This window comes from Anomalospiza imberbis, chromosome 22, assembly GCF_031753505.1.
Source record: "Anomalospiza imberbis isolate Cuckoo-Finch-1a 21T00152 chromosome 22, ASM3175350v1, whole genome shotgun sequence".
Taxonomy (NCBI): Eukaryota; Metazoa; Chordata; class Aves; order Passeriformes; family Viduidae; genus Anomalospiza; species Anomalospiza imberbis.
In genome coordinates, this window is record NC_089702.1 from 2,108,311 (window position 1) to 2,130,703 (window position 22,393).

Below are 22,393 nucleotides of genomic sequence, written 5' to 3' on the forward strand. Positions count from 1 at the left end.
GGTATCCTGGAGAAGGATCAGGCCCCAGACAACTCCTGGCATTCCCAGAGGACTCACAGAGACTGCACAGAAAGATGATGAACCAAATGAGGCCAACACCATTTTTCTCTGAGCACTGTTAAGAGTAGCAACAGGGCCCAACCCTCCCAGCAGATGCAGAGCCGTGCGCAACAGTGAGTGACCATCATGGAGAGATGGGAAAAGCAACAGAAAATGATGTGTCATGACCCCTCACCTGGCAGACCTTGGGCATGTGGGCAAGAAGCACGAGACTGATGCCCATTTCCTGACAACTTGGACAAAAACAAAGCCACAGGAAATGACACAGGTGAACACATTTGTCCACAGAGGATGCTGCCAGCTGATGGTCTGAGCATTCTGAATGCACTCAGCATTGGTTTTGCCCAGGAAATCCTTGAATCTCTCATCCCAGCACTTAGAGAAATGACCCTTCATGTAGGAAAGCACACAGATTAGCTGGAAAATGAAAAGGCAGCAGCGCAGGAAGCCAGGACACAGCCCCTACCATTAACTGGGATGGTGCACATTTGGCATGAGCTGGTCAGAAAATTAAGACTTCCACTACGGCGCCTCTGGGCCTGAGGCAGTTCAGGACTGCTATAAAAGGCAGCCCAAGTCTCTGCTCTCTCATCCACTTCTCTCACCTCCTCCTCCTCAGGAACCAGGTGAGCGGGAGGCCTCTTCTCCTTCTCCCCCGGCTGCTTCAAGGCCAGCTCTTGCCTGACTGGAGCTCTCAGCTGAGAGGGGCTATAAGAGCCCAGGGCTGGGAGCTGCTTGTGCTGGGAGAGGGCAGGGGAGAGAAGGTCTTGTGCAGACAGAGAGAGGCTGGGACTTGGCTGAGGGGGCTCCTGGGCCTTGAGCTGGGCAGTGCAATGTGGGCCAGGAGATGCCTTGGCTGCAGGGCGTTTGGGTGCAGTGCTGCTTCTCTTGTGTCCTCACTTTGTGCTTCTCCCTGCCTTCTGTGCCAGGTGCACCTGTGACCCCGAGCCATGTCCTGCTGCCGGCCCTGCGACCCTTGCTGCCAGCCCTGCGGCCCCTGCCCGCTGGCCAGCAGCTGCAATGAGTGCTGTGTCAGGCAGTGCCAGAGCTCCCACGTTGTCATTGAGCCGCCTGCTGTGCTGGTGACCCTGCCCGGCCCCATCCTCAGCTCCTCCCCACAGAACACCGCCGTGGGATCCTCCACCTCTGCTGCCGTTGGCAACATCCTCAGCTGTGGCGGAGTGCCCATCAGCTCTGGGGGCTTTGACATCTCCTGCATCACCAACTGCTATGGTGGCAGCAGATGTCGTCCCTGCTAAAGCTGCTGGCAATGTCTTTTGGCTAGAACGTCCAAGACGTCAAAGCACGGTTTTGGGCAGGAGATAGAGCTTCAGAAAATTGTATTTAGAGCTTTGGACCATCGCTTCCTTGTTCTACTCTCTTCTCCTTTTCTGTCCCTCTCTCCACAAGGCTAATATGGACTTGTTGTCCTTCCTGTCTCTGGACAGCAGTGCAAAGAACAGCACATGGGAGCTCCATCTTAGTGGCTGCTCCTGGTGCTCTCTCTGTGAGCCATCTCCTTGTCTTCTTTCAACTTATTAAAACTGTGTTGCATTCAAGCCTTGACCTCTGAGTCGTCTATTGTTCTGGGGCAACTCCTCCAGGCTGCTCAGGAAAAAGGTGGAGACAAAAGTGTGTGAGGCTCGCTGCAGCGGATTTTACTTGGTGCCCTTTTCCCTTGGAGCTGATGAAGAACATCCCTGGCTCCTCAGCAGCCAAAGGCCATCATGGAGACTTTGGCTCCAAACGAGTGGCGATGGGAAAAACAACAATTAGGGACAGCCCACAGCTCATCTCTTCCTAGCCTTCCTTCATTGCCTGGCCTAGGGCCTGCGGCCAGCACACCTGGGAACAAGGAGACGAGATCCAAACCTCACACAGTCCCTCAGCATGGCCCAGCTGCTGCCCAGACCCACAGGGATGAGGAGATTCACAAGTCAGGATTGGTAACATACTCAATCTGTGCAGTGGAGTCTCCATCGCTGCTAACCCAACACCTCCAAAAGGATCTCATGTTTTGCTCTAGGTGTCCATCTTCCCTGTGCAAATGACTTGTGGCTTCACTCCTAATGCAAACATTTAGGAATGTTTTCAGCTGTACTTGAAAATTTCTGAATATTCCTTGGCCTTCAGCTCCAGGCAGTGGACCAAATATTCCCTGGGTAGCCGTGTTCTCTTGGGTGCAGAAAATGAACTCCTGGAGGCATTGCAGGGCTCCAAATACCAGCTCGGGTGCACAGGTCTCTGTGATGCACGTGACACTCCACACATGCTCCTCCTGCCTGGATCTCCAGGCAGAGACAGAGCCTTTGTCCAACTCACGGGATGCTGACACACCTTGCTCTGTCCCTAAACCAGGGCTTCATCTGCTCCTCATGAGACCTGCTTCCCAAGCATTGGTCTCAGTTGCCACAACCAAACCATCTCCAGTTCCACATCCTTCTGTGTGTGTGAGCCCCACAGGCAACCCCTCCACATGGCTCCATTTGGGAACCACAATGTAAAAAAGACTCTCAGCTACTAGAGAGTGCCCAAAAGAAAGCTAGGAGGCTGGGAAAGGGTCTGGAGGATCCCTGTGAGGAGTGGCTGAGGCTACTAAGCCCATTCACCCAGGAGAAGATGAGACTGAGGTCAGACATCACTGTGCTCTTTGACATCCTCCTGAGGGGCTGTACAGGGGCAAGAACCAAACTTTTCACGCTCATGACCAGCAAGAAGACTTGAGGAAGTGTGTGGAGCTGAGGTGATGGAGGTTGAGGTTGGATATCAGAAAAAGGTTCTTCACCCAGAGGGTATTTGGTGGTTGAGCACTGGAACAGGCTCCCCAGGCAAGTGGTCTCCGCACCTAACCTGACAGAGCTCAAGAAGTGCTTGGACAACACTCTCAGGTACTTGGTGGGAGTCTTGGCGTGACCTGTGCAGGGCCAGGAGTTGCACTTGATGATCCTGATGGGTCATTTCCAACTCAGCATCTTCTGTGATTCTAGGATTCTAGGATTGTGCTGAGAAAGTCTCAGTCCTCTTGGTAGCTGCCATTCAATTCCTAAACTACGGTGATGAGGTCCTCCACAAGCCTCTGGTTCTCCAGGGAGAAAAGACTGCATTCCTTCAATCTTTCTCTTGGGGCTTGCTGCTTTGGGTTTTTTTTTCCTCTGGGGGAATTTCCTTTGCATTTGGTGCCAGGAAGGTGATGAATGGACAGTGATCAAGAGACTGAAGACATGTTTTTCTTCATCCCACACTTCCTGTGCACTGTTTGGCCTTTTCTTAAATATGTTTTCATGATGGCTGGACCAGTGTTCCTGAGAGGTTCAGGTGTGGCCAGCACTGACTGCATTCTTTAGCTGTCAGGATCTGGCTCTGTATAACACGTCGGCAGCACTTGAGATCTTCTTGTAGCCTCCCCACTGTTACAAAAACCTCTGTCATGTAACAGAGGGTACAAGGGAGTATAAAGCAAATGTAGGTGAATAAAAAAAATTCAGAAGGAAAGAACCAGTTCAGGCTGGTTTAATATACTATGAAGCAAATTTCACTTAGTTAATTTCAAATTCTAATGGAAAACCACATTTTGGCTTCACTAAAGGGCAGATGCAACTAGGAATAATCTCAAAATGAGATATTATGCTGTAGGATTTGGAAAGAAATACTTAAAAAATACAACCATCTAAAGTCCTTGGTGGATCTACTTCATGTCTTTGGCAAGCTGAACAGACCAAGCTAGTTATGGTCATTTCCATAATGTTATCATCTGGAAATCTGGGCTGCATTATTTCACATTCTCCCCGGGCCTCTTTGAACCCCCAGGGCACTTTCCTACAGGATTCTTCCTGCCAGGTCCCAAAGGCAGTAAAAAACAACATTTATGGAGTTCAGGGTTGCAATTTTGCCTTCTGTTCTACACAACCACTGCACATCACAGATGGGAGAGCTACCCCAGCTTTCTCCAAAATCCCAGCAAGGTCCCAGGTCTGCACACCTGCACAAACTTTATCATGTCTTGCCCATTATAACGACTCAGGTATCCTGGAGAAGGATCAGGCCCCAGACAACTCCTGGCATTCCCAGAGGACTCACAGAGACTGCACAGAAAGATGATGAACCAAATGAGGCCAACACCATTTTTCTCTGAGCACTGTTAAGAGTAGCAACAGGGCCCAACCCTCCCAGCAGATGCAGAGCCGTGCGCAACAGTGAGTGACCATCATGGAGAGATGGGAAAAGCAACAGAAAATGATGTGTCATGACCCCTCACCTGGCAGACCTTGGGCATGTGGGCAAGAAGCACGAGACTGATGCCCATTTCCTGACAACTTGGACAAAAACAAAGCCACAGGAAATGACACAGGTGAACACATTTGTCCACAGAGGATGCTGCCAGCTGATGGTCTGAGCATTCTGAATGCACTCAGCATTGGTTTTGCCCAGGAAATCCTTGAATCTCTCATCCCAGCACTTAGAGAAATGACCCTTCATGTAGGAAAGCACACAGATTAGCTGGAAAATGAAAAGGCAGCAGCGCAGGAAGCCAGGACACAGCCCCTACCATTAACTGGGATGGTGCACATTTGGCATGAGCTGGTCAGAAAATTAAGACTTCCACTACGGCGCCTCTGGGCCTGAGGCAGTTCAGGACTGCTATAAAAGGCAGCCCAAGTCTCTGCTCTCTCATCCACTTCTCTCACCTCCTCCTCCTCAGGAACCAGGTGAGCGGGAGGCCTCTTCTCCTTCTCCCCCGGCTGCTTCAAGGCCAGCTCTTGCCTGACTGGAGCTCTCAGCTGAGAGGGGCTATAAGAGCCCAGGGCTGGGAGCTGCTTGTGCTGGGAGAGGGCAGGGGAGAGAAGGTCTTGTGCAGACAGAGAGAGGCTGGGACTTGGCTGAGGGGGCTCCTGGGCCTTGAGCTGGGCAGTGCAATGTGGGCCAGGAGATGCCTTGGCTGCAGGGCGTTTGGGTGCAGTGCTGCTTCTCTTGTGTCCTCACTTTGTGCTTCTCCCTGCCTTCTGTGCCAGGTGCACCTGTGACCCCGAGCCATGTCCTGCTGCCGGCCCTGCGACCCTTGCTGCCAGCCCTGCGGCCCCTGCCCGCTGGCCAGCAGCTGCAATGAGTGCTGTGTCAGGCAGTGCCAGAGCTCCCACGTTGTCATTGAGCCGCCTGCTGTGCTGGTGACCCTGCCCGGCCCCATCCTCAGCTCCTCCCCACAGAACACCGCCGTGGGATCCTCCACCTCTGCTGCCGTTGGCAACATCCTCAGCTGTGGCGGAGTGCCCATCAGCTCTGGGGGCTTTGACATCTCCTGCATCACCAACTGCTATGGTGGCAGCAGATGTCGTCCCTGCTAAAGCTGCTGGCAATGTCTTTTGGCTAGAACGTCCAAGACGTCAAAGCACGGTTTTGGGCAGGAGATAGAGCTTCAGAAAATTGTATTTAGAGCTTTGGACCATCGCTTCCTTGTTCTACTCTCTTCTCCTTTTCTGTCCCTCTCTCCACAAGGCTAATATGGACTTGTTGTCCTTCCTGTCTCTGGACAGCAGTGCAAAGAACAGCACATGGGAGCTCCATCTTAGTGGCTGCTCCTGGTGCTCTCTCTGTGAGCCATCTCCTTGTCTTCTTTCAACTTATTAAAACTGTGTTGCATTCAAGCCTTGACCTCTGAGTCGTCTATTGTTCTGGGGCAACTCCTCCAGGCTGCTCAGGAAAAAGGTGGAGACAAAAGTGTGTGAGGCTCGCTGCAGCGGATTTTACTTGGTGCCCTTTTCCCTTGGAGCTGATGAAGAACATCCCTGGCTCCTCAGCAGCCAAAGGCCATCATGGAGACTTTGGCTCCAAACGAGTGGCGATGGGAAAAACAACAATTAGGGACAGCCCACAGCTCATCTCTTCCTAGCCTTCCTTCATTGCCTGGCCTAGGGCCTGCGGCCAGCACACCTGGGAACAAGGAGAGGAGATCCAAACCTCACACAGTCCCTCAGCATGGCCCAGCTGCTGCCCAGACCCACAGGGATGAGGAGATTCACAAGTCAGGATTGGCAACATACTCAATCTGTGCAGTGAAGTCTCCATCGCTGCTAACCCAACACCTCCAAAAGGATCTCATGTTTTGCTCTAGGTGTCCATCTTCCCTGTGCAAATGACTTGTGGCTTCACTCCTAATGCAAACATTTAGGAATGTTTTCAGCTGTACTTGAAAATTTCTGAATATTCCTTGGCCTTCAGCTCCAGGCAGTGGACCAAATATTCCCTGGGCAGCCGTGTTCTCTTGGGTGCAGAAAATGAACTCCTGGAGGCATTGCAGGTCTCCAAATACCAGCTCGGGTGCACAGGTCTCTGTGATGCACGTGACACTCCACACATGCTCCTCCTGCCTGGATCTCCAGGCAGAGACAGAGCCTTTGTCCAACTCACGGGATGCTGACACACCTTGCTCTGTCCCTAAACCAGGGCTTCATCTGCTCCTCATGAGACCTGCTTCCCAAGCATTGGTCTCAGTTGCCACAACCAAACCATCTCCAGTTCCACATCCTTCTGTGTGTGTGAGCCCCACAGGCAACCCCTCCACATGGCTCCATTTGGGAACCACAATGTAAAAAAGACTCTCAGCTACTAGAGAGTGCCCAAAAGAAAGCTAGGAGGCTGGGAAAGGGTCTGGAGGATCCCTGTGAGGAGTTGGCTGAGGCTACTAAGCCCATTCACCCAGGAGAAGATGAGACTGAGGTCAGACATCACTGTGCTCTTTGACATCCTCCTGAGGGGCTGTACAGGGGCAAGAACCAAACTTTTCACGCTCATGACCAGCAAGAAGACTTGAGGAAGTGTGTGGAGCTGAGGTGATGGAGGTTGAGGTTGGATATCAGAAAAAGGTTCTTCACCCAGAGGGTATTTGGTGGTTGAGCACTGGAACAGGCTCCCCAGGCAAGTGGTCTCCGCACCTAACCTGACAGAGCTCAAGAAGTGCTTGGACAACACTCTCAGGTACTTGGTGGGAGTCTTGGCGTGACCTGTGCAGGGCCAGGAGTTGCACTTGATGATCCTGATGGGTCATTTCCAACTCAGCATCTTCTGTGATTCTAGGATTCTAGGATTGTGCTGAGAAAGTCTCAGTCCTCTTGGTAGCTGCCATTCAATTCCTAAACTACGGTGATGAGGTCCTCCACAAGCCTCTGGTTCTCCAGGGAGAAAAGACTGCATTCCTTCAATCTTTCTCTTGGGGCTTGCTGCTTTGGGTTTTTTTTTCCTCTGGGGGAATTTCCTTTGCATTTGGTGCCAGGAAGGTGATGAATGGACAGTGATCAAGAGACTGAAGACATGTTTTTCTTCATCCCACACTTCCTGTGCACTGTTTGGCCTTTTCTTAAATATGTTTTCATGATGGCTGGACCAGTGTTCCTGAGAGGTTCAGGTGTGGCCAGCACTGACTGCATTCTTTAGCTGTCAGGATCTGGCTCTGTATAACACGTCGGCAGCACTTGAGATCTTCTTGTAGCCTCCCCACTGTTACAAAAACCTCTGTCATGTAACAGAGGGTACAAGGGAGTATAAAGCAAATGTAGGTGAATAAAAAAATTCAGAAGGAAAGAACCAGTTCAGGCTGGTTTAATATACTATGAAGCAAATTTCACTTAGTTAATTTCAAATTCTAATGGAAAACCACATTTTGGCTTCACTAAAGGGCAGATGCAACTTGGAATAATCTCAAAATGTGTTAATATGCTGTAGGATTTGGAAAGAAATACTTAAAAAATACAACCATCTAAAGTCCTTGGTGGATCTACTTCATGTCTTTGGCAAGCTGAACAGACCAAGCTAGTTATGGTCATTTCCATAATGTTATCATCTGGAAATCTGGGCTGCATTATTTCACATTCTCCCCGGGCCTCTTTGAACCCCCAGGGCACTTTCCTACAGGATCCTTCCTGCCAGGTCCCAAAGGCAGTAAAAAACAACATTTATGGAGTTCAGGGTTGCAATTTTGCCTTCTGTTCTACACAACCACTGCACATCACAGACGGGAGAGCTACCCCATCTTTCTCCAAAATCCCAGCAAGGTCCCAGGTCTGCACACCTGCACAAACTTTATCATGTCTTGCTCATTAAAACGACTCAGGTATCCTGGAGAAGGATCAGGCCCCAGACAACTCCTGGCATTCCCAGAGGACTCACAGAGACTGCACAGAAAGATGATGGACCAAATGAGGCCAACACCATTTTTCTCTGAGCACTGTTAAGAGTAGCAACAGGGCCCAACCCTCCCAGCAGATGCAGAGCCGTGCGCAACAGTGAGTGACCATCATGGAGAGATGGGAAAAGCAACAGAAAATGATGTGTCATGACCCCTCACCTGGCAGACCTTGGGCATGTGGGCAAGAAGCACGAGACTGATGCCCATTTCCTGACAACTTGGACAAAAACAAAGCCACAGGAAATGACACAGGTGAACACATTTGTCCACAGAGGATGCTGCCAGCTGATGGTCTGAGCATTCTGAATGCACTCAGCATTGGTTTTGCCCAGGAAATCCTTGAATCTCTCATCCCAGCACTTAGAGAAATGACCCTTCATGTAGGAAAGCACACAGATTAGCTGGAAAATGAAAAGGCAGCAGCGCAGGAAGCCAGGACACAGCCCCTACCATTAACTGGGATGGTGCACATTTGACAGGAGCTGGTCAGAAAATTAAGACTTCCACTACGGCGCCTCTGGGCCTGAGGCAGTTCAGGACTGCTATAAAAGGCAGCCCAAGTCTCTGCTCTCTCATCCACTTCTCTCACCTCCTCCTCCTCAGGAACCAGGTGAGCGGGAGGCCTCTTCTCCTTCTCCCCTGGCTGCTTCAAGGCCAGCTCTTGCCTGACTGGAGCTCTCAGCTGAGAGGGGCTATAAGAGCCCAGGGCTGGGAGCTGCTTGTGCTGGGAGAGGGCAGGGGAGAGAAGGTCTTGTGCAGACAGAGAGAGGCTGGGACTTGGCTGAGGGGGCTCCTGGGCCTTGAGCTGGGCAGTGCAATGTGGGCCAGGAGGTGCCTTGGCTGCAGGGTGTTTGGGTGCAGTGCTGCTTCTCTTGTGTCCTCACTTTGTGCTTCTCCCTGCCTTCTGTGCCAGGTGCACCTGTGACCCCGAGCCATGTCCTGCTGCAAGCCCTGCAACCCTTGCTGCCAGCCCTGCGGCCCCTGCCCGCTGGCCAGCAGCTGCAATGAGTGCTGTGTCAGGCAGTGCCAGAGCTCCCACGTTGTCATTGAGCCGCCTGCTGTGCTGGTGACCCTGCCCGGCCCCATCCTCAGCTCCTCCCCACAGAACACCGCCGTGGGATCCTCCACCTCTGCTGCCGTTGGCAACATCCTCAGCTGTGGCGGAGTGCCCATCAGCTCTGGGGGCTTTGACATCTCCTGCATCACCAACTGCTATGGTGGCAGCAGATGCCATCCCTGCTAAAGCTGCTGGCAATGTCTTTTGGCTAGAACGTCCAAGACGTCAAAGCACGGTTTTGGGCAGGAGATAGAGCTTCAGAAAATTGTATTTAGAGCTTTGGACCGTCGCTTCCTTGTTCTACTCTCTTCTCCTTTTCTGTCCCTCTCTCCACAAGGCTAATATGGACTTGTTGTCTCTCCTGTCTCTGCACAGCAGTGCAAAGAACAGCACATGGGAGCTCCATCTTAGTGGCTGCTCCTGGTGCTCTCTCTGTGAGCCATCTCCTTGTCTTCTTTCAACTTATTAAAACTGTGTTGCATTCAAGCCTTGACCTCTGAGTCGTCTATTGTTCTGGGGCAACTCCTCCAGGCTGCTCAGGAAAAAGGTGGAGACAAAAGTGTGTGAGGCTCGATGCAGCGGATTTTACTTGGTGCCCTTTTCCCTTGGAGCTGATGATGAACATCCCTGGCTCCTCAGCAGCCAAAGGCCATCATGGAGACTTTGGCTCCAAACAAGTGGCAATGGGAAACAACAACAATTAGGGACAGCCCACAGCTCATCTCTTCCTAGCCTTCCTTCATTGCCTGGCCTAGGGCCTGCGGCCAGCACACCTGGGAACAAGGAGACGAGATCCAAACTTCACACAGTCCCTCAGCATGGCCCAGCTGCTGCCCAGACCCACAGGGATGAGGAGATTCACAAGTCAGGATTGGTAACATACTCAATCTGTGCAGTGGAGTCTCCATCGCTGCTAACCCAACACCTCCAAAAGGATCTCATGTTTTGCTCTAGGTGTCCATCTTCCCTGTGCAAATGACTTGTGGCTTCACTCCTAATGCAAACATTTAGGAATGTTTTCAGCTGTACTTGAAAATTTCTGAATATTCCTTGGCCTTCAGCTCCAGGCAGTGGTCCAAATATCATTCCCTGGGCAGCCGTGTTCTCTTGGGTGCAGAAAATGAACTCCTGGAGGCATTGCAGGGCTCCAAATACCAGCTCGGGTGCACAGGTCTCTGTGATGCACGTGACACTCCACACATGCTCCTCCTGCCTGGATCTCCAGGCAGAGACAGAGCCTTTGTCCAACTCACGGGATGCTGACACACCTTGCTCTGTCCCTAAACCAGGGCTTCATCTGCTCCTCATGAGACCTGCTTCCCAAGCATTGGTCTCAGTTGCCACAACCAAACCATCTCCAGTTCCACATCCTTCTGTGTGTGTGAGCCCCACAGGCAACCCCTCCACATGGCTCCATTTGGGAACTGTCAGGGTCCGCAAATACATGCAGGGTCCCTGATAGGTTCTTTTTGGAGATCTCAAAGCACAAAAGACACAGCAGGGGACACAACACTTTGCTTAAACAAAAATGCACTTTTATTTAGTGCCAACAACTGCGATAGTGGGAGAGAAATAAAGAGATAGAGTGAAAGATAGAGAAAGAGGGGAAGGGGATTATAGCTACCAGTCTGAAGAGACGAGGCCCTCGGAGCTTGACGAGATGCTCATAGGCTGTCTTCTCCAGGTGGGGTCCGGACAAAGTCCTCAAAACTCCTTCAGTCTTTTATAAGGTTCTTCAAAGCGGGTGGCATCTGGCCAAAGCAGCAGTTCTCCTGGCTACATGGTGGGTGTGGACTCATTTTGGGAACCAGTTGTAATCATCGTGTCAGTGCAGGACCAAGAGTACAGGACCGAAGGTACAGGACGAACTGATTAGGGCTCAGTCCACCATGACCAGTCCATTGTTCTCGCACTGAGTTCCCATGGCATCGCATACCAGTCCTTAAGGCTTGGCAGATTTTCCACCTCAGCCAGGCTAGAGCTACTTTTCAGGGTCTAGGGTCTCAGTCCTTGGAGGCAGTCGTGAGGCAAACATGAGGGATTTTCGGACAGACCCTGACACCACCCCGTGACTCACGACTGGCGACGAGAGTACTCCATCAGCAAGGTCTGCAGCGTTGTCGCAAAGTCTTCAGGGCTCGACTCATCAGTGTCTGGCAGCATATATCCCAGAAAAATAGAAACAGAAAAAGATATCGAAGAGGAAGAGGGAAAAGGTAAAAGAAACAAGGACAGGGATTAAGAAAAGATAAAATAGGAAATAGTGATCAATATTGATTATAACAATTTTTCTTATAATTGAAACAATTTCTTTGAAAACAATCAAAACAAATCACAAAATTCTTTTACAAATTTCTTAAACAAAGATCTCCAAACAAAAACTTAATCACAGTATAAAACAAACAATACTAATCAAAACAAACAATGAACAACTAATTAATTTGCTGTTGCAGGCCTAATTTTTTACTGCTCGTGTAGTTCTTCTTGTGTCAATAACTCTAGGAATGTCTTTAACAAAAGGGGTTTTTACTGAACTGTGTGCATCTATAATTGATGTCAATCGGGTCAGCTGCCTCATCATTTTCCAATTCAAAATGTATAAAATGGCTGATAAAACAAAACCAATTAAAACCAAGATCAAAAGAACAACAATAGGATGGCACACTTTATTCAGGATGCCTGTAGCAGTAGGTGACCACCCAAAAAGAGTATCCCACCATCTGTGTTCAGCATCCTTCCTTACTCTTTCTAAAACGTGATGTATCTCCTTCACATCATGATGGACTGTTACCAGGGTCTTTTGCCCATTTCTCTTGACCTTTTCTAAAATTTCAATTAAGTCCTGGTGAAGCAACAATTGCTTAATCAAAGTTAAATTCATTCCAATAGAGGCAGGCAATATCTGGTGAATTAGTGTAAAATTGGATTGTAAAAGGTGGTAAGACATAACTGGGACAGTATAAGAAAAATCACATCCCGTGATCGTGGTAAAGTTACAGACACAAAAATTTGAATGATTCTTTGGATTCACTGCTACATTTTCTATAAACACTACATCACAAGCAGTCCTTACACACACACACCCATTACCTATGTACACTAATATTGTTACAGGAGTTTCATCAGGGTGAACTTCAAAATGGCAAATATTCTGCTCTGTGTCCAAACAAATGTCTTGAGCTATAATTGCATTACTTTCACAAATAAAACCTTGTGTCTCCCGGACAATACAAGATTCCAAATTTACAGTTTGCCATTTCTTATCAATTTGACGGGCCCATTCTCTATGCTCGGAAGGATAGAGAATAGCTCCGTCATGATTCAGTCCTAATGCAATGATAGGGAAAATCAAATGCACTGAAGCATTAGATATCGTTAACACAAAAGCTGTGGCTGTGTTTGTACTTGGGTTGTAAGTGAAGTTCACCAAATTCCACCAGGATTGGAATTCCTTTTCAAAATCATTTGCATTGTCCCAAATTATTTTTCGAATTTCAGTAGGGAAAATGCCTTCTTCACCTTCTCTTATAATTGAGGCAACAACTGTCTGCATCCAGAGCTGTGCCTGGATGCAGCTAAGGGCCAGGGAAATGTTATTTTGTGCAACACTAAGTGCATCAATTATTAATTTGTGATCATTCACATTTACTTTTTCCCAATTTGGTAATATGTTTGATAACAACCACTGTTGTGTTCCCAGGGCAGATAAAGAGGACTGCAGGGGTTGTTGTAATTTTGTCAAGTCTCTTGTGGTGGCAACTAGTTTATTCATCAATACTTCTGAATCAATACTATTTAGGATTCCCAATCCTGTTCCCACAACACCGGTTATGTCTCTTGCCATCCGTTTTTTGGAAGGGTTCCGTTTTCGCAGCCAGGTGGTCCACCCTTGAAACGAAGTTTGCAAAAAGGGTGAACAGTTTGGCTGAATTTCTGAGACATTGTTCTGCATCAGTAATTTAACTTGTTTAAGAGACCATGCCGGATTGAACAATATTTGCTGTTGGCCAGTTTTCTTTATTACATATGGTCCGATCTCAAAAATTTTCGGGGTGAGCATGACCGGTGGTTGGGTGGTGGGCACAGTAGGCATTACTACATTGACATCGAGTTCTCCCCAGTGTTTAGTGTTGTTTTCACCACATATCACTCTGTGAGAAAATTGTACATCTGTTAGGTTCAACCAGCAGTTCTGATTCTGAGTCTCACAGTGTAGAACACGACCGTGGGGCCCTATACCAGAGCTGTGTATGGGTTCAATGAGGGATCCATCAATTAATTCACATCGAATTGCAACATCATTACCTCGTATTACTGCAAAAGGAGGGAAAACATTATTTTTGCTATGCAACACTACGGGAGTCTGCACACCAGAGTACATGACCACTGCAGTTAACATGGGTTTTGCCACAGCATTTATTTTAAACCTGTAAATTAAACCTTTCAAGCTTGACTGATCTGCTGAGTTATTTTGCCAATTACACGTCACATAAATTGATTTAGTTAAAGTAAAGTTGTACCAACAATCAGTGGGTTCATTCTTACAAAGCTTCGTGATCTCAACATTATTGGTGCTAGGGTCTAATGTATAGTTTCCAACATCCTTCTGACGACAACACAACAAAAGGGAATCTTGCTTGTTGCATTTCCATGTTGTAGTGGGACAGAGTCCTGCTGTAATGTTGGGGTGCAAACTGCTTGTTATACCAGGTTCTAAAAGATTTCCAGCTACTGCGATGTTAGTAGCTTTCTCATGAGATAGTCCTTCTACTTTTCTGCATCCTACCTTAATGTCTTCACCAATTGTCCCAGTCAGCATTCTGGCCCAGTCTTTTCGGTCCCAACCCCACTCACTTCGACGGTATACCTCTGAGTCATGCAGCACTACAGTCGCTAGGTTTGGGCGACGATCTCTGGGGTAGGATCCTTGGACACTGGTGTACCTGAGGGTAGCTTCAGACCACGGCCACTCAGCCGGATCTTGGCCATAATGGTGTGGCAGGATGCAAAGAAGTATGAATAATGTTAACATGGTTATCTGACTTTCATATCACTCAGAGCGTCCCTCGGAGTTCTCCTGTAATAACAAACACAGAAAAATCTGCCATCTAAAGGCAGAACCTTTTAAAAAGAGGGAATTATCCAGCGGGTACTTATCCGGTGTTCTTTACCTAGAGCATCGGATGCTACCCAAGCAAATTTATTCAAAGGGGTTTTCAGCACTAGTGGTACCTCCCCTACAGTGGGAAGGTCAACTAGGACAGGTTGTCCGGGATAATGAGCTGGATTTTTGGGATCATTTGGCCCCTTTAGTGCTGGAATTATGGTTGGAGCTTTCGGGCAAAAGGCGGTGATTTTCGGACATCCGTTTGCCCCCCATCTTTCATTCACACTTTGTACAGCTTTATACAGTCGACCATCCCAGCCTCCTTCTTGTGGTTTCAAAAGTCTTTTTAGGAGACCATTGGTTCTTTCTACAATTCCGTTGGCTTGAGGGTAATAGGGGGTGTGAAATGTCCATTTTATTCCTTCACCTCTTGCCCATTCCTGCACTACTTTGGCAGTAAAGTGGGACCCATTATCAGATTGTATTTCCTGTGGTTTTGGAAAGGTCCCAAACCATATCTGCAATGCTTTGACAGTGCTTTCTCCTGTAGCCCTTTTGAAGGCCTCAGCTTGAGCTAATCCAGATATTATCTCAACTCCCACTAACACAAAATGCTTACCTCCTGATTGCTTAAAAGGACCAATATAATCTACCTGCCATGCATCCCATAAGCCTTTACCTTTTCTTAAGTGTAGTGGGTCATCCTCTAGGGGATGTCTTTCTAGCCGTTTGCGACACTGCTCACAGGCTGACACACAAGTTTTGCACATTTCCCTGGTAACTGGCCAACCCCGAGCATGAGCTTCTTTATACAAATCTTTTGCACCTGTGTGTTGTCTTTTTACATGCAACCATTCTAACAAATGTTCCCAATCTTCAGTAATTTCATCCTTTTTTAGGGGGCTCAACTTAGCTAATTCATCAGCTCTGTTATTCCATTCTCCTGCTAGATTCCCGTCTGTCTGGTGAGAAGCTACCCACCCCACAGCAAAATTCCCTCGACTTGCAATTTGTAGGATTTCTTGCCACTTTTCTTTCTGCCATACTGGGATTCTATTAACTTCCCAATCATTCTGTTGCCAGAAAGGCAACCATTCAGTACAGCCTTTGTATACAGCATAGGAATCGGTGTAAATGCAAACAAGAGAGGTGTTCTGTGCTTCCCTCTGGAAAACACTCCAAACAGCTATCAACTCCCCAACTTGAGCGCTGCCCTCCCCCTCTGTGATAATTTGTTCGCCCGAGGAAGTATGGAGGGCCACGGCCTTGAATTTCCACGCTTTTCCTTCTCTCTTAGATGAAGCATCTGTAAACCATGAGTTAGGTGACTGCTCAGGGGAAAAGGGAGGGGCTACCTTAATCACTGAAACAGGTTTGTCTTCACTATTATTCAGATTTTCTGTTTCTTGTATTGACAAATTTTTCACAGCTCCTTCTGTGATTGAGAAAATGTGGCAATAGTGCTCTATTTGTGCATACCATTTTCTCACGGAGGCCCGCTGAGCTACTCCTTCAGGAGGAGGAGTCCCGGTAGTAACTATTTTGATTACTTTGAAAGGACCTCTTAATACAATTGGTTGCTGTCTTGTGATTTTTTCTACTTCAACAAGAGCCATGCTAACAACAAATAGCCCCTTCTCCCAAATGGTATACCTTTTTTCTGCATCTTTAAAACCACGGGAGTAAAAGCTAACGGGTCTGGTCGGGCCTTCGGGACCCCTCTGCCATATATGTACAGACAATCCTGAGGATGCAAATCCCCATTCTACTTGAAAAGGATCTGTAGGATGAATAGGACCCAATGCTTGATAAGCTGTTGCTTCAAAAATCAGCAGTTGCAATGCTTCTTCCTGCGAGGGGCTCCAGTCCCATTTTACTCCCTTTCTCAACAGGTCATAAAGAGGCCTAGCAATAATTGAAAAATCTGGAATATGTTTCCTCCAAAACACTAACAATCCTAAAGCTTGTTGCAGTTCTTTCCTGGATTCTGGCATTTTAATCTGATCTAAGGAGGTTAAAGTATCGGGGGGAATACATGTCATACCTCCTTTCCACCATATTCCTAAAAATTTCACTTCTTGTGAAGGTTTTTGTATTTTCTCTGAAGGGATCTGTAAACCTAGGCTTTCTAAATGAGAGATTATTTTCTCTTGAGTATTCCCCACTACTTCTTTTTCTTCTCCTCCCACAAGGATATCATCAATGTACTGATAAACAGCTACAGTGTCAGGTTTAGATATGGCTTCTAACTCCTGGGCTAGAGCATGGTGGGCTAAAGTAGGTGAATGCTTGTACCCTTGGGGCAAACGTGTAAAGGTATATTGCTGTCCTTCCCACACAAAAGCAAAACGGTCCATGTCTTCTGGCTGTATAGGTATCATAAAAAACATGTCTTTAACGTCTATTGTTGCCATAAAAGAGTGGGCTTTTTCTTGAATTGCTATTATTAACTCAGCTAAATTTGGGACAGCTGCTGTAAGAGGGTCTGTGTTAGCATTAAGACGGCGGTAGTCTACTGTCAGTCTCCACTTCCCATTAGGTTTTTTAACTGGCCATATTGGGGAGTTAAACGGACTATGAGTGTTAATAATAACTCCCTGATCTTTCAATTCTTGAATAACTGGCTTGATGCCATCTTTAGCACCAGAAGGCAAGGGATACTGTTTTACAGAAGTGATTTTACTGAATGGTAGTGGTGGAGCTATTTTAAGCAGCCTGATGTCAAGGCGTGGCGCGCCAAAAGACCACAAAAGACCTTCTGAGTCTTCCCACTGTTTCCCAGCAAGTATATCCATCCCTAACAGACTGTCCGGAATATTTCCAATTACCATTTTGACAACTATTAAGTTGTCTTCCCCGGGCAATGTAATTTTTACTAAAGCGATACCCATAGGCTCTGTAGTTCCTAGGGCATTTAAGACACAACACCGTTTTTTGCTAGGAACAACTCCACATTTTTGAGCATCTTCATTTTTCAGTGCACTAATCTGGGCTCCGGTGTCTACCACAAAGGTTACTAAAGCTCGTTTGGGACCGACAATTGCTGTAATCAATAAGTCACCTGTTCTTGGGTTTTTTGTGAGCTTTCTCAAAAACAGCCATTCTCCGTCTCTTTGCTCACTAACAAGAGACGGAGTTTCTAGTTTAAAGCAGGCTGGTTTGTTTTACTGCCTTGGAACTGTAGGGAAGGTTTTTGTAGCCCATTGTCTAAAGCTCGTGTAGGAGAATGGTTTGGCTTTTCATCAAGAGTTTGTAAAGGGGGTTGTTTTGGCTTGTAGCTTGAAGCTTGTGGAGGAGGGGGTGCGCTAGGTTGTACATCAGGTGAATTCAGTATCATGGGTTTGGGACTGCGCCAGTTTGAAATTATTTTAACTAATTTTTCATATGGTAAGCCATCCATCACTTCTCGTGGCACTCCCCTTTTTAGTCCCATTAGCCACAACTGTTGGCGACTAGAGATCTGTTTCCCCTTTTCTGGTTTTTCATTTGGAGAAACAATGTGCCTGACCCCTCTGGTTTTTTCAGGCTTATCATCTGGGAGATTCACCGATCCATATTTTCTGCTGTAACTAATTAACTCTTCTGCAACTTGGCTCCATGTCCACACTTTATGGCTATTATCAGATTGTACGCTTAAAGGTTGGGCTGGAGTTGCAAGAGACGTGAAGCTTGGGCTAGTGGAACCAGTTTGGTCAGTAGGGTTGCCAAGAAATCTATCTAGCCTGTCTACAGGGGTGATAGATGCAATGGTTTTCTGAAGGAGGATTGCAGTTGGTTTAAGGGACTCAGGGAGACCTCGAATTAGAGGTGTCATTATTTCAGGTTTTACTGGCAATTGCATAGGTGATTCATAGCCAGAAATCAATGTTCTTTCATGTATCATTTGCAAGCAGGCAGCTTTGTGAATGTTTTCTAAAAGTTGATCTGGCGTGCCGGTAATGGCTAGAGGATCCCCTCTTTCAAGGGGGCTAAGTCCCCCTGCCCAGTAAGCTGCGCGCTGTGTCAGGGACCATGGAGCTCGAGTATTCCCTGTTGTTAAGAAAACTCCATGTCCCCAATAGCCACTGGCTTCTTGCTCACTTAATTTAATTTGGTCTCCTCCAGTGAGTGAGACTCTAAACACATATTCTGTCTCTGATTCTTGAGGGAGACGTGAATATTCTTTCTTTAATTTGGCTAATTCAGTGGCAGTGTATGGTATTTCTTTTGTGGTAATGTGAGGGTCAAAATCCTCTTCATTTATAAAATTGTATTCTGTTTTAATGAGAGGTCTCAAATTGGAACAACAAGATTCTCCACAATTTTGTATGTGTACCAATTCTTTCTGGGGGTATATGTGTTTAATGTGGCGTGCTTCTTTCTCTTCTACTTCTTTTGGTGATTCTACATGTTTTAAGTTTTTATCTCTCCCTTCTCTAAGACTTCTTTCATATTCTAATTCTTTCTGCAAAACTTCTACTAGGGTTTGTAGGGAGTCTATTACTGCTTTTTCTTTGCTCACCCGTTTCTCCCTCTCTTCTCTAAGACTCCTTTCATGTTCTAATTCCTTCTGCAAAACTTCCACCAAATTTTGCAAGGAGTCTATGACTGCCTTCTCTTCAGTCACCCGTTTAAAACGGGTTTCAATGGCTGCCGATAGGCAAGCACCCAAAACTGGGCAGAGAATTGTTTTATTTCTGCCCAGCTTATATCTGGCATCATGTTGCAAAGAATATATTCTATCTACGACGTGTTCAAAGCTAAACCAATTATCCTGTGCCCATCCCTCTCCAGCTGGAGAGGGTCTAGCACCATATTTCGCTAGCAAAGCAAAAAACGTATCTTTATCTTTTTCAGTCATTTTGTGAAGGGACCAAAACCACTTTCAGGGAGGTACTCTTAAGTTACACACAAGCACAGCTAAAACTGTGTTTCCCTTCGCTTCCCTGGAGTGGGTGAGGGGACCAAAACTGTTTGGGAGGTACTCCTTAGTTACAAATAGTTGTCTCCTCAACTGCACCAAACAGCTCAAAGACACACACAAAAAAAATAAAACAACAAAGTCCCATCTTTTGTACAAATGAGATCTTTTAAAAATCCTGAAGACAGGGGATGCTTTTCGCCTGGGTGTATGCAGTTTGCGGGAAATTCCACTCGCCCCCCTTGCTTTCTAGACAGCGCTCACTGTACGTGGCGTGCTAGGTGCGGCTGAAGCGAGGGTCCTTCCCCTGTTACAAACTACATACAACCCGCAACCCTTAATCTGTCTACCAAGATCCTGCCGACTACGCCAATTTAATGTCAGGGTCCGCAAATACATGCAGGGTCCCTGATAGGTTCTTTTTGGAGATCTCAAAGCACAAAAGACACAGCAGGGGACACAACACTTTGCTTAAACAAAAATGCACTTTTATTTAGTGCCAACAACTGCGATAGTGGGAGAGAAATAAAGAGATAGAGTGAAAGATAGAGAAAGAGGGGAAGGGGATTATAGCTACCAGTCTGAAGAGACGAGGCCCTCGGAGCTTGACGAGATGCTCATAGGCTGTCTTCTCCAGGTGGGGTCCGGACAAAGTCCTCAAAACTCCTTCAGTCTTTTATAAGGTTCTTCAAAGCGGGTGGCATCTGGCCAAAGCAGCAGTTCTCCTGGCTACATGGTGGGTGTGGACTCATTTTGGGAACCAGTTGTAATCATCGTGTCAGTGCAGGACCAAGAGTACAGGACCGAAGGTACAGGACGAACTGATTAGGGCTCAGTCCACCATGACCAGTCCATTGTTCTCGCACTGAGTTCCCATGGCATCGCATACCAGTCCTTAAGGCTTGGCAGATTTTCCACCTCAGCCAGGCTAGAGCTACTTTTCAGGGTCTAGGGTCTCAGTCCTTGGAGGCAGTCGTGAGGCAAACATGAGGGATTTTCGGACAGACCCTGACAGGAACCACAATGTAAAAAAGACTCTCAGCTACTAGAGAGTGCCCAAAAGAAAGCTAGGAGGCTGGGAAAGGGTCTGGAGGATCCCTGTGAGGAGTGGCTGAGGCTACTAAGCCCATTCACCCAGGAGAAGATGAGACTGAGGTCAGACATCACTGTGCTCTTTGACATCCTCCTGAGGGGCTGTACAGGGGCAAGAACCAAACTTTTCACGCTCATGACCAGCGAGAAGACTTGAGGAAGTGTGTGGAGCTGAGGTGATGGAGGTTGAGGTTGGATATCAGGAAAAGGTTCTTCACCCAGAGGGTATTTGGTGGTTGAGCACTGGAACAGGCTCCCCAGGCAAGTGGTCTCCGCACCTAACCTGACAGAGCTCAAGAAGTGTTGGGACAACACTCTCAGGTACTTGGTGGGAGTCTTGGCGTGACCTGTGCAGGGCCAGGAGTTGCACTTGATGCTCCTGATGGGTCATTTCCAACTCAGCATCTTCTGTGATTCTAGGATTCTAGGATTGTGCTGAGAAAGTCTCAGTCCTCTTGGTAGCTGCCATTCAATTCCTAAACTACGGTGATGAGGTCCTCCACAAGCCTCTGGTTCTCCAGGGAGAAAAGACTGCATTCCTTCAATCTTTCTCTTGGGGCTTACTGTTTTGGGTTTTTTTTTCTCTGGGGGAATTTCCTTCCCATTTGGTGCCAGGAAGGTGATGAATGGACAGTGACCAAGAGACTGAAGACATGTTTTTCTTCATCCCACACTTCCTGTGCACTGTTTGGCCTTTTCTTAAATATGTTTTCATGAAGGCTTGACCAGTGTTCCTGAGAGGTTCAGGCGTGGCCAGCACTGACTGCATTCTTTAGCTGTCAGGATCTGGCTTTGTAAAATATGGGGGCAGCGATTGAGATCTTCTTGTAGCCTCCCCACTGTTACAAAAACCTGTCATGTAACAGAGGGTAAAAGGGAGTATAAAGCAAATGTAGGTGAATAAAAAAAATTCAGATGGAAAGAACCAGTTCAGGCTGGTTTAATATACAATGAAGCAAATTTCACTTAGTTAATTTCAAATTCTAATGGAAAACCACATTTTGGCTTCACTAAAGGGCAGATGCAACTAGGAATAATCTCAAAATGAGATATTATGCTGTAGGATTTGGAAAGAAATACTTAATAGATACAACCATCTAAAGTCCTTGGTGCATCTACTTCATGTCTTTGGCAAGCTGAACAGACCAAGCTAGTTATAGTCATTTCCATAATGTTATCATCTGGAAATCTGGACTGCATTATGTCACATTCTCCCCGGGCCTCTTTGAACCCCCAGGGCACTTTCCTACAGGATTCTTCCTGCCAGGTCCCAAAGGCAGTAAAAAACAACATTTATGGAGTTCAGGGTTGCAATTTTGCCTTCTGTTCTACACAACCACTGCACATCACAGATGGGAGAGCTACCCCAGCTTTCTCCAAAATCCCAGCAAGGTCCCAGGTCTGCACACCTGCACAAACTTTATCATGTCTTGCCCATTATAACGACTCAGGTATCCTGGAGAAGGATCAGGCCCCAGACAACTCCTGGCATTCCCAGAGGACTCACAGAGACTGCACAGAAAGATGATGAACCAAATGAGGCCAACACCATTTTTCTCTGAGCACTGTTAAGAGTAGCAACAGGGCCCAACCCTCCCAGCAGATGCAGAGCCGTGCGCAACAGTGAGTGACCATCATGGAGAGATGGGAAAAGCAACAGAAAATGATGTGTCATGACCCCTCACCTGGCAGACCTTGGGCATGTGGGCAAGAAGCACGAGACTGATGCCCATTTCCTGACAACTTGGACAAAAACAAAGCCACAGGAAATGACACAGGTGAACACATTTGTCCACAGAGGATGCTGCCAGCTGATGGTCTGAGCATTCTGAATGCACTCAGCATTGGTTTTGCCCAGGAAATCCTTGAATCTCTCATCCCAGCACTTAGAGAAATGACCCTTCATGTAGGAAAGCACACAGATTAGCTGGAAAATGAAAAGGCAGCAGCGCAGGAAGCCAGGACACAGCCCCTACCATTAACTGGGATGGTGCACATTTG

The 22,393-nt window shown here is 47.4% G+C and overlaps 1 protein-coding gene and 2 pseudogenes across 1 annotated transcript; 2 read left to right on the top strand and 1 right to left on the bottom strand.

Annotated features, from left to right (window-relative positions):
- Positions 1 to 553: 553 nt before the first annotated feature.
- On the top strand, positions 554 to 1,319 carry LOC137486898 (feather keratin Cos2-2-like; annotated as a pseudogene).
- Positions 1,320 to 4,633: 3,314 nt separating this feature from the next.
- Positions 4,634 to 5,399, top strand: LOC137486903 (feather keratin Cos2-2-like; annotated as a pseudogene).
- A 5,967-nt stretch (positions 5,400 to 11,366) lies between these two features.
- Positions 11,367 to 22,095, bottom strand: LOC137487039 (uncharacterized). Its single transcript, XM_068212687.1, has 4 exons — positions 22,078 to 22,095; positions 21,157 to 21,244; positions 17,749 to 19,029; positions 11,367 to 11,446 (listed from the first exon to the last, which is right to left on the bottom strand). Exons 1-4 carry the CDS (start codon positions 22,093 to 22,095, stop codon positions 11,367 to 11,369), a joined length of 1,467 nt encoding a protein of 488 aa, XP_068068788.1.
- Between the last annotated feature and the right edge of the window lie 298 nt (positions 22,096 to 22,393).

Bases quoted from the DNA above. Each gene is read 5' to 3' on its own strand.
- LOC137487039 (XM_068212687.1), bottom strand. The intron at 19,030-21,156 runs GTCAGTGCTGGC...GCCTATCGGCAG, and splicing joins CCTGACAGCTAAAGAATGCA to CCATTGAAACCCGTTTTAAA. The intron at 11,447-17,748 runs GTCCCAAACCCA...ATATGCTGCCAG, and splicing joins AATAATTTCAAACTGGCGCA to ACACTGATGAGTCGAGCCCT.